The 12,349-nt window shown below is 44.2% G+C and overlaps 1 protein-coding gene across 5 annotated transcripts in view; it reads left to right on the forward strand.

Moving 5' to 3' along the window:
- The first annotated feature begins 11,864 nt into the window (after positions 1–11,864).
- Positions 11,865–12,349, forward strand: part of MARCHF6 (membrane associated ring-CH-type finger 6) — a 76,007-nt gene continuing 75,522 nt past the window's right edge. For all 5 annotated transcript variants that reach the window (XR_009539966.1, XM_060146866.1, XM_060146867.1 and 2 more), the window contains exon 1: positions 11,865–12,090. Coding sequence is in view for 4 of the 5 variants with exons in the window: in XM_060146866.1 (XP_060002849.1) it covers positions 12,072–12,090 (19 nt within the window). In the remaining variant the exon portion in view is untranslated. The remainder of the gene's footprint in view (positions 12,091–12,349) is intronic.

A 12,349-nucleotide genomic window follows, 5' to 3' on the forward strand; every position in this document is an offset into this window, starting at 1 on the left:
CCGTTCGTATATTCAGTCTCTCAGTGAACACCCAGAAGTTAGACAGTCAAGAGAGTAGTCCTCATGGTCCTATTAGCAAGGAAGTGAGGCACTGAGCGGTGTAGAGAGGCAGCTGTGAGGACCACCCGAGGAGAGGTGGGCCGTGGAGCATCACAGGGAGGAAAGTGAGGGAGGTGGGTGAGGTTAAACACCCATCTGATCTCAGAAATACAGGGTGCAGGGGCACCTCTGATGGGGACTCTCAGAGCCCCTTGTGAGTCGGGGCTGTGTTCCTGGCACACGCCCTAGATGCGGAGCGAGGGCCCCTTCGGAGGTGTGGGACGTGGGTAACTCACTGAACCTGAGTGCTCGCTTCAGCTCCTGCCTCATCAAACTGCTGAGAATTATTGAGTTAATGTGCGTCAAGTTCACTGGACTGTGCCCGGCCTTGGCAAGTGCTCGGTCAATGTTAGATATTGTTTTGCTTTGGAATAATTGGTCAAAAACTGAAATTAAATATATTGTTAGGATTGATGTCAAATTGTGTTAATGTAACTGTCAGCTGAAGTGTTGGAAACCTGGCCTCAGAGTAGGGTAGAGAAGGGTGGTGAGTGCATTGAAGGGGCCAGTAGTAGAAACACATCGTTCGTGGGCACCATTCGGTCCAGCCTAGACTGCATGCCCTTCCCAGGGACGGAGGAGCAAGAGAGGCATAGGCCAGTGGAAAGCCTGGCAGGTCTCCTAAAATTCTGTGTTTGGAGGGAGGATCCATTCTCTGAAAGAGAGGCAGATCTTGTTGCCAGGAGAAGGGGGGATGGAGAGATTTACAAACAGAAATAACATGTATGTGTAGTCATATGCTTAAAGTTTGTGCAAAAAGAAGATTCAACCTAAGAAATTTAGAAATTCTAGTTAGGCTCCAGAGTTACATCTAAATGTAATTACATTTAATGTGACTAGTTACATTAGTCAGAATGCTAATCATTACATGGGTTCTCCAAGTGAGGTTGTAAAAAAGATTCTTTCCCAATAAAACTAGATGGTCATCCCTAATTCAGTGGTAACCTTTGAAGATAGGAATCAGGTCTTAGACATACCTGACCTGCTTATCTTTGGGGCCTAACAGCATATTCCACAAAATAAGTGCTCAGTAACTGTTTAAAGATAATGAAGGCATACAAGAAGGTAACAAAAGAAATCCAGCTTCAGAGCTTAATGGTTTCCATAGGTACAGGAGTGAGGGGTGCCAGATAATCCCTAAAGGTTCCTCTGGGTTCCACAAGATAAAGTTTCTAGGAAGAACTTCGCTTTAGGGCAACTACACAATTTCAGATTAGAATCTGAAATATCGGATGAAAATGTTTATTTCAACAGACTCATCGGTTAAAGAGATCCTCCCTTGGGGCCCCAGGAGCTGCCTCTGGACACTGCATGTAACCATGTATGGCAGAGGGGGTTGACACTTGCTGGCTCTACAGCCTCTGGAGCCAGCAAATCAATATTGAGGTTCAGACTGGTGGGGAAGCATGAGTATTAGTTTGACTGCTGTAACAAGTTGCCACAGACTAGGTGGCTTAAAACAACAGAAATTTCTCTCTCACGGTTCTGGAGTCGAGAAGTCTGAAATCAAGGTGTTAGCAGGACATTTCCTACAGAGGCTCTGAGGAAAATCCATTCCTTGCTTCTTTCAGCTTCTAGTGGCTGCTGGTGTTCCTTGACCTGTGACTGCATCACTCCAATCTTTGCTTTCATCTTCACATGGCCTTCTCCTCTGTGTGTCTCAAATCTCCCTCCGCCTCACTCTTATCAGGACACCTGTCATTGGATTTATGGTCCACCTGGATAATCCAAGATGACCTCATCACAAAATCCTTAATTTAATTACATCTGTAAGGACTGTTTTTCTAAATAAGGTAACACTCACAGGTTCCAGGGATTAGGGCATGGATGTGTTTTGGAGGGCCACCATTTGGCCCATGACACTCATCTCCCAAGGCAAGAACATTAAAAAGTTCATAGTTCACTCCTGAAAATGCTTGTTGACTGCCATGGAGCTCCCAAGACGTTCTGGAGCTGAGCCAATGAGCTCACGTGGAACAGCTCATCATCCATCCACCCTTGGAGATGGCATTTACTGCCAGCTTGCAGCAATCTGGTATAGCTGGGATATCCAACAGAGCTTCAAGAAATTCCTGGGCTAAAGGATCCTCTGCATGTGGAAGTCTTCATGGCCAACGTAGATACTTTTCTACTTGCAAGGGTAGACCACTTGGTCCATTTATCCTCGGGGTCCTTGGGGCTTGTATAGTTTAGCATTTTTCAGAGTGCATGCCCAGGCACTCCAGCTGTGTGACATGGCCTCTGAGAAAAGAGTTCAGTGACCAAGGACATGCGAACAACACTGGGGACCATATTCCCTCTTGAGGAGGCTCAACACATTTTAATCGATTAAAGGCACCCAGAAATCCTATGGTAGAGAAGCCCAGTATTTCCCAATTTGCCTGCAACTCTTTACAACTCATAAATCATACTTGGCTTTGGAAGGGAAATCTATTGGAAAAGAAATGTATGAGCATGTGTTTGCACTGTGTCTTCTGTGTTGGCAGAATGAGGGAATGTCAGATTATGCCTCCTTTCTGACCTTCTTTGCAATCTCAGAGCTTGTTTCAATCTCTGACTCTAATGGGCTCTGGTCTCTGCTCCGCACCAGCTCCCCTGCTGACACTTTGCTTCATCCCAGGATTCAGCTGTGTTTGCCCAGGACTTACTGACTTGCTTGATGTTACAGCAGAGAGCACAGAACTCTCTGTTATGCCAAGTCCTCTGAGGCCCTCCTCACATTCTGCTCCTTTACCATAGTTGAGGGACATGTGGGTGAGCTTTGTGTAAACGGCACCAAATAAAGCATCTTCTTTATCTGCTTCATTGAGTAATAAGTTTAGATGTGGCAACTCAATCTAAATTTGTGTGGCTTAAGCCCAACTTCTCTTTTTCTTCCTTTGGTCTCTTCAGAAGGAACTCTCAAGGCCCAGTTACATCACATGGACAGTCAGGACGCTGTCACTTGGGAAGAACTGCAGGCGTCAACCGTGATTTGCCTTTCTCTTTCTCCTTTCTTTCCTTCTTCCCTCTCTCCCTCCCTCCTTCCCTCTCTTTCCTCCCTCCCTCTCCTTCTTTCCCTCCTTCCTTTCTCTCTTTCTTCCTTCCTTTCTTTCTCTTTTCGTTTTCTTTCTTTCTTTCTCCTTCTTACCTTCCTTCCTCCCTCTCTCCCCCCCTTCCCTCTTCCTTTTTTCATTCCTTCCCTCCCTTTCTTCTTTCCGTTCTCTCTCTTCTTTCCTTCTCTTTCTCTTTTCTTTCTTCCCTCTGTCCCTCTTCTTTGCTTCCCTCCCTCCTTTCCTTTCTTCCTTCCTTCCTTCCTTCCCTCCCTCCCTCCCTCCCTCCCTCCCTCTCTCTCTCTCTCTTTCTTTTTCTCTTTCTTTCTTTCCAAGAATTAGGAGATTGACACAAACAGAACAGGTTTTATTTCATTGGAAAAATTACAGGAGACTTTTTTTTCCTTAATGGCCCTACCATATGGCTTGTGGGATCTTAGTTCCCCGACCAGGGATCAAACCTGCACCCGCTGCATTGGAAGCGTGGAGTCTTAACCACTGGACTGCCAGGGAAGTGCAAAAATTACAGGAGAAATTTTTAATAAAGAGCTTAGAAGGTTTTGTAAGGTACACTTGTCATTACAAATACCAACAAGAATGTTTTTAATGATAGCATGCACTTTCAAATTTAAGAATAATTTAAAATTTTGGCTGTCCTACTTCGTGAAAAAGATATAAATGAAAGAATATGAAGGACTGTGGCTTTCATGTTTTACTCCACAGATTCTTTTGTTTTACTTAAAAAAATATTTTCTTTTGGCCATGCCACAGGGATGTGTGATCTTAGTTCCCTGACCAGGGATCGAACCCAGGCGCCCTGCATTGGAAGCATGGAGCCTTAACCACTGGACCACCAGGAAAGTCTCTACTCATGTGTGATTAATGAATGGTGAGACTCAGTAGCCAACACTTTAACCAAGTGATCAAACTCGGCATCAGTAATCATGGTCCAACCTGACATTTTGGACTCCTGATTTGCTACCATATGAAAAACACATCATCTATAAAATATTCTTGCTAAAAAATGTTTAACTTTAGTCATATCAAGCCTCTAGGCTAACTTTCAGTTTATAGGAAATACAGGGGCTAAAGGAACAGTTAAAATGACACCAGGACAAATCAATCAGACAAATCTAGAATGAAGGACATTGTATAAAACAACTGTCCTGTGATTTTCCAACAGGGATTGTCATCGAAAAATGAAAGGTACAAGGACTGTTTTAGATTAAGGGAGACTATGTAGGCTTAAACCAGTGGCAATGCATGAAGGTCAATAGAATGCTTGTTCAAAAAAAAAAATTGAAAACAAAACTATAAAAGACATTCTTGGGACAATTATAGAAACTTTAGATTCTAGATGTTGTTATGGTGTGGCAATGGCTTTTAAAGGACATTATTCTAACTGTAGGAGATACATGCTAAAATGCTTAGGGGGAAAGTTGTTCAGACACACGCTTTCAAATGACACAGAAAAAAAACTATAGTTAAAATACATATGGCTAAATCTTAATAATTGTTGAATCTAGGTTGAGGGCATATAGGTGTTCATTGTATTATTCCTTCAACTTTTCTGTATATTTGAAAATGTTCATAATAAAATGTGCAGAAAACAACTGGTCTTGAAGGCCTTCATCTCAGTAACATTTTGGCTTAAATTGCAAGTAATTTTTATTTGAATATTGTATCTGAATATGTTAGGGATAAGAAACACTTGGTACCTTGTTGTGATGATTTGATTTGACTCAATGTATCTCCTTGTTGAGACTATCTGCCTGAAGCATTGAAACTGAATTCATTATAACTGAGAAGTGCAGATGCAGAAGTACAGACACACCAAACCTTATATATCACTGTTGCTCAATTGATATTTCAGCTACCTTATGAATGTGTCTCTTGCTAAGAAAGGCATTCATATACATGTTGCTATTTCAGCAACAAAAAGTATCTATTGGAAAATTATGCTTTGTTTATTCAGCCAATATTTACTGACTTACTACTACATGTCCAGACCTGTGTTGGCCTAAGGGAAACATCAGTAAATGAAAGGGGGCCACGGCTGTTGAAGATCCACAGCCATTGACTTCCAAGTGCACAAGGACAGATGTAGCCTCATTCATGCTAATGCAGAATTCTCTAAAGATTTTGCTTGTGTACACCCTAAAAAATTATTACCTTCATTTGTTGATAAAAATTTTTCATTGTATGTTTAAATGGCAGCAAAGATGTAATTCTGGCATAAAATTGATATTTTAAAATTGTTTCATCACTTTTTTTCAAAAATGGTCCTAGTAAGTATACTTTCTTTACAATCTTTGTCTGGTAATCCCATATCTGAAGTCTTTGTAGGATGGTTTCTGTTATCTGTACGTTCTTGTTTGTATACATATATATATATATATATATATATATATATATATATATCTCCCAGATATGGGATTACTATATTGTATCTTCCAGGTACTTAGGGGTCCCAGTAGTTCAGGATCATTTTGAACTAAATTTATTGCTTGAGATTATTTGGTTACTGGCGTGTCATGAGTTTGAGGTGCAATCCATGCCAGGGTTGGTTCGTGGGTATAATTTAATAAGGCTCAGCAAAACCAAATTTTCCTAAAAGTTTCAGAGAGGGGTCTACTTTTGGTTCACTATTCCTCCTGAGATCGCAGTTCTGGAGGCCCTGGGGGAGAATCCTGGTAGGTCTCTTAACAGATGTTTCACCATGGGCAGGCTCTGGGCTTTGACAGTTGTTATTCTTGCTCCAGGAAGCTGTCAAAATTCAGGTTCAAAGTTTGCCTGTAATCAGCAGAGCAAAAGCAACTGCTTTGTTCCATTTATATCCCGTCCTTAGATTCCGGCCTGCTAGTTGCTTTACCATTTTTGTCAACTCTTCAGTGGTTTTACAAATATGTTAATATTTTATCAAGTATTTTCAACTGTTGGTCTAAATAACCTAGCCTGCTATATTCTTGGAAAGGGAAGTAAACATCATCATTTTTCTCAATACTTTAAATGAGAAGCTCTTCTAACCTGAGGTTTCTGCCTGGACTTGAAGGCAACCATGAACTCCTGGAAACTGTATGCAACATTTTGTGTTTATGCAGTTTTTCTGGGAAAAAAGCCCACAGATTTTGTCAGATAGTCAAAGGTGCTAATGACTGAGACTCCCCAGATCTGAGAACCACTGCTTTATAGTTCCATTAGCACGTAGCAATTTTAATTTTAAAAAATGATTTCAGAATAATTTCAGACTCACAGAAGAGTTGCAAGTACAGTCCAAAAAAACTCCGATATTGCCTTTACCCAGATTCACCAACTTTTAACATCTCTCTCTCTCTCTCTCTCTCTCTCTCACACACACACACACACACACACACACACACACACACAGTCTTTTTCTAAACCATTTCACTACAAGCTTCAGACCTGATTCTACACCACCCCTAAATACTCTAATGTGCATTTCCCTAAACAAGGACCTCCCAAGAAGTCAGAAAATCAACACCGATACAACGCTACCATTCAAAGAACCTATTCAAATTTTAGTTTTGCCAACTGTCCCGCAAATGTCTTTCTTAGTTTTCATGTCTAGGATTCCTTCATACATTGCATTTAGTTGTCATGTCTCTTTGGCCTCCTCCAACCTGGAATAGTTCCTCAGTCTTCTGTCTATCATGTCCTTGAGAGTTTACGAGAATACAGCCCTTATATTCCGTAGGCTGACACTCAACTTGACTCCACTGGATGCTGCCTCATGCCCAGACTCAGGCATGCATTCCTGACAAACTTCAATTTTCTCATTATGTCAATCTGTCCCATCACTGGTGATGTAGACGTTGATCATCCACTCATGTTGATGTCTTCACTGTAAAACTACTATTTTTCTTTTTAACTGTTGGAAAATGTTCCAATAATATGCTAAAATCCTGTTCCTCATTGAAACTTCACCCATTCTTAGCCTCCACTGACAACTCCAGTCTGAACCACTAACAGGTTGGTAAGTGATTTTCTGTTTATATCATTCCTTTTACATTTATTGGTTGGCATTATACTGCAAAGGAAGAGCTTTTTTCTCTCCCTACTGATTTATATCATGATGAGCTCATGGATTCCTATTTTACTTAATAGGTTATAATCTGTTAATGTAATATTTATTTTCATGCTCAAATTGTCCTCAGCATGGCCAACGGGAGCCTCTTTGAGCCAGTTTCTTTATCCTTTTAGCATGGCCCTATCACTTTTTGAGCCTTTCCTTAATTTCTGCACAAGATGTTCTAGGCTTATCTTGTAGTTTTCCTGCTTCAGCCCTAAAATCTGACATTTCTTCAGAGTCTTGGTTCCTCTTTTTTTCCCATATATTTTTTGAAACTTTCAAACTTTATTATTTTTTAGAGCAGTTTAAGGTTCACAGCAAAAGTGAGAGGGAGGTACAGAGGTTTCCATATACCCCTACATAGGCTCCCCATTATTAACATCCCCCATGGTATATTTGCTATGATTGATAGACACATCATAATCACCCAAAGTCCATAGTTTGCATTACAGTTCACTCTTGGTCTATTATTATGGATCATACAGTCTTGGTTCCTTTTAGTGGAGCATGGTATTAGAAACCAAAATCTGTATACTCAGTGTGCTCATAGCTACTGAAGTATCACTGCATGTCTATCATCTCAGAGGACAGAACTAGGAAATGTATATAACATACACATAATATTAAATACTATATATTTCCTAGCATATATATTTAATATCTGATATATATTATATATGATATTTATAGACATACATATATAGTTGAGCCTCGAATAACACTGGTTTGAACTGCATGGGTCCACTTATACTCAGATATTTTTTCAATAAATATGTACTACAGTACTACACCATCTGAGGTTGGTTGAATCCAAGGATGTGGAACCACAGATATGAGGGCTGACTATAAAGTTATATTCAGCTTTTCAACTGAGCAGTGGGTCAGTGCCTCTAATCCCCACATTTTTCAAGGGTCAACTATATGTATTTCTATATTTGTTTACATTTTTAAAAATGAGTTCCTAATGATACCTATATTTCCAATCCAACACCTCAGGGTTCTTTCTAGCCTTCCCATTTTCCATATTAGTATTTTCTCCAACAGTGGGAAATCTGGTCATCATTATTCAACATAATCAATTGTACAACCACACCAGTCTTCTCTCTCTGCCACCTGCATGCCTCTCCCTTCAGCATCCATGTTCTTGCCCACATTACTGTTGTGTCTCATAGCAGGAAGGGAGGAGAAATGGAATAGAAAAATGGAAGGGAAGGGAAGATGAGATGAGAGGGAAAGGAAGATAGGAAGGAAGGAAAGAGTTTAATGTTAAGATAATGCCATAAACTGCCTTCAATTATTAATAGACGTTAATGTTAAGCTTATAGTAAGGCACTTTACTTAATTATCATACGTATACTTGGTCAGCAGCAATTCTGTGCAACTTCTGTGCAACTGTTGCAAAGCCTTGGGCTTCTATCTAAACATGGGCTCGTGGTAAAAAGTTGAGAGTTTAGTGGCAGTGTGAAGAGTGTGGCTGCAAATGGCAAACAGGTGAGGTTTAACAATTAGAGGTCTGAAGATGAAGACAGACCTGTGCTTTAATTTTGGTTCCTCTTCTACATATGGCCAAAAGCAAGTTACTTATTAGCTGTCTCAGATTCTTCATCTGTGAAATGGCTACAATATTTGCTTTGCAAGATTGCTATTAACGTTCATTGGACATAATAAGGAGTTAGGTTAATTACTGTTATTGTTAGTTTGAGTTAGTGCTCAAAAAATTATACTGTTGTCTTCCCACACATCCCCTGTTGCTCCTTTGATTGTTATATGGAAATCCAGAATTACTAAGCTATAGTATCCTCATGGCACAGTGCACACACACACACACACACACACACACACACACACACACACACAGAGGATGGAACCACATGTATGCTATACCTTTAAGTGTCTCTTTTGATCAAAATGACTTTTTCTCAGGTTGAAATTCTGTATGAATTCTAACTGGTTTCCTTGGATAAAAGTGTGGCAAATAAAAATATTTCTATATAATCTTGGTGTCCTTGTTTGAAAACAAAGAGAATTCTAATTATAATGCATATCTATTGTTTTGTCTTCCCTTTTCTTGTGGGAAATGTTCTTTCTGCACTTCAGTAATGTAGTTCAATGGCGGTGTACACGTTATGTTCTTAGAGACCCTCATCATTTGGTTCAGGGATGGGCACTTAGCTGGACCAATGAACTGTCCTTCCCCAGGAATTGCTGAGACCAGAGATCATTGCCTTCAGCCTGTCTGATGGTGAAGCTGAAGATATGACCTTGAGAGCTAACAGGGGCCTTGTCCCCAGCCATGTGGAGGAAGCTGGTGGAACAACAAGAAGCTGATGTGCAGAGAGAAGCAGAGCAGAGGGATGGGGGCAGAGAGGGGACTCTGGTTCCAGCAATTCCTGGGGCCCACTGGACCACTACCCTTGTCACAGTTTGTTCATGTCGACAATCCATCCCTCCCTTTTGTCTACTAGCTTAGTTGATAACCAAGAGAGGTCTGACTGCCTTATGTATCTCAAAGGGTTTGTTGTGAGGACCAATGCCCGGCACATAGTAGGGACTCAACACATATTGGTTGATTACTCTTAGGTTTAACCTCCAAATGAAAAATGAAAAATGAAAAAGGTTGGGGCAATTCTCAACTCTAGAAGTAACCTTCCTTTGAGCATCACAAAGGAAGACACAGAAAGACAAAAGGAGGGAGCCCTCCACCCACACCGCATACACCCACATCCCTCCAATCCTAACCCAGGTCTACTGCCTGGAGGTTCACATACCTGCCCGGAAAGACCATCAGCACTTCATTCAGTAAATCTCGAAGTCTACCTCTCAGAATCCTTCCTGCTTTTGCTGTACAACCCCTGAGGCTGGGTCTGGTGGTCCTGAACTGTGACCCCAGTTTGAGTTGAGTGGTCTGCCACAGGCCTTACAGGGGATGTGAGTGCTCTGTCCTGTTGGGCGGGAGGGGTGGGGACTGGGGTATGAGCCTCCTTCAGATTCCATTCCTTGGGAGATAATATAGTCTAAACATATTTAAGAAAAAGCTTAAATATGCTCAGTTCTCAAGGTCAGCCCCTGAAATCAGTGGGCCTCCATTTTTGTTTTTTTTTTACTATCTTAACCTGACTTTTGGCAACTCAGGTTATTTATTTTTTATTATTTTTTAATTTTGGCTGTGTTGGGTCTTCATTTCTGTGTGAGGGCTTTCTCCAGTTGCGGCAAGCAGGGGCCACTCTTCATCGCGGTGCGCGGGCCTCTCACTATCGCGGCCTCTCTTGTTGCGGAGCACAGGGTCCAGACGTGCAGGCTCAGTAGTTATGGCTCACGGGGCCTAGTTGCTCTGCGGCATGTGAAATCTTCCCAGACCAAGGCTCGAACCCGTGTCCCCTGCATTGGCAGGCAGATTCTCAAACACTGCGCCACGAGGGAAGCCCGGGCCTCCATTATTGTGTCAAGACTTTGAATTCTCTCCTACCTCGGGTAACATGAGTGACACTGGTCAAATCAGTGACATCAGTCCTCAAGGGCTGCTCTCTCTACAGAGGATTCCACTTCGTTATTTTTATTCTAAGTCTCATTCTGGTTGATGAGGCTTGGGGGAGGGCGTCTTCCCAACTCCTTCACTCACACAGATGGAAAAGAGACTGCTAGCATTCCTGAATGTATCATGTATCTAATCTATATGCAAGTCATCTGCATATTCTTTAAAATAGATTTCCTTGGGATTAGAGACACCATTAGTTCTACTCAGGCGATTCTAAAAGTGGTGACCTTTCTAACTTTTTATTTTCTACATAGTTCTTCATTTAGACAAAAAGCCAGGGATTACAGTGAGGAAAGGTGCTGTACTGATGGAAGCAGAGCTCAGTCCGAAGCAATTTAGCTCTGGCCAGATAAGCGTCCGACACGCAGTGTTATCAAGCCCTGTCTGTATCTGAACCGATTTCCCTTAGAGGAAAGTGTTGCAGCCTCCAGCCTAAGCAGGTTATTGAAGCAGTCCTTCCAGTCAAATGAAGAAGTTTCCCCGGGAGGGAGTGTGGTAGAGTTAGAGCTTGCCTTTTTAATTTCAGTGATATTTCAGTACTTCCTCAAAACGTGCATCAGAAGTGCCCGCGTGGGGAACAAAAATGCGTATCCCTGGGCCGACTCCAAACACGCGGCACCAGAATCTCGGGGCGGGAGGGAGCGGGACGCCGAACTTGTATTTTCACAGGCGCCCAGGTAACTAACTCTTCAGCTCTGAGACCCACTTTTGTCTGCACCGTGCCCGGCCGGCGCTGGGCTCGCCACCTCGCCGTCAGGCGCTCGCTCCCGCTGCTCTCCTCCCTCAGCTCTGCGCCTTCTTTGTTGCCTCCCTCGGGGTCATTAGAACTCAGCTCCTTCTAAGGTTTCAGCCCCATTGCCCCGCGCAGCCCGCGGGACAAAGCCCGTGCGGCCCGCCACCCGCGAGAGTTGCCACCCGCTGTCCGCGAGGGGCGCCGCAACGTCCCCACGGCCGCCACCCACCGAGCCAAGGAGCCACGGCCGCCACGGCCGCCGCGGCCGCCGACGGAAGTGACGGCACCTGTCGTTGACGCGCCCCGCCCCTTCCGCCTCCGCGCCCCGCCCAGGCCTCTCCCCTCCGCCCTCCCCGCCCCTCCCCCTCCCCTCCCTCGCCCGCTTTCTGTCAGCCTTTCTCCCTATCCCTGTCCCCCTCTCTCCTTCCTCTAGCTTCCTCTTTCGCACCTGAGCAACGCACCTGCCCGGGCCCGGCTCCGCTCCCTCCTCCCTTCCCCCCGCCCCGGCCGGAAGGCTCCGGCCTCCGCCGCGGGAGCTTGGCGGCTGCGTCACCGCCGCCCCCCCTCGCCGCCCCAGACAAGATGGACACCGCCGAGGAAGGTAAGTCGGCGGCGCCCGCGCCCTTGCTCTGGCGACCGGGTTCGGGCCGGGCCCGCGCCCGGTCCGCGGCGCTCGAGGCAGGCGGCGGGCGGAGCGGCGGGGGCGCCTCGGCTTGGGGCGGGCGCGTGGGGACGGCGGCGCGACCCGGCGGGCGGGATGAGGCGCCCGGGCCGTTTGCCCGCCGAGCGGCGGGCTCGAGGGGCGGCAGGGAGCAGGAGGTGACTCCTTGGCGCCCCCGGCCGTTTCTCGCCCGCGCGCG

Source organism: Lagenorhynchus albirostris, chromosome 3 (assembly GCF_949774975.1).
Source record: "Lagenorhynchus albirostris chromosome 3, mLagAlb1.1, whole genome shotgun sequence".
Taxonomy (NCBI): domain Eukaryota; kingdom Metazoa; phylum Chordata; class Mammalia; order Artiodactyla; family Delphinidae; genus Lagenorhynchus; species Lagenorhynchus albirostris.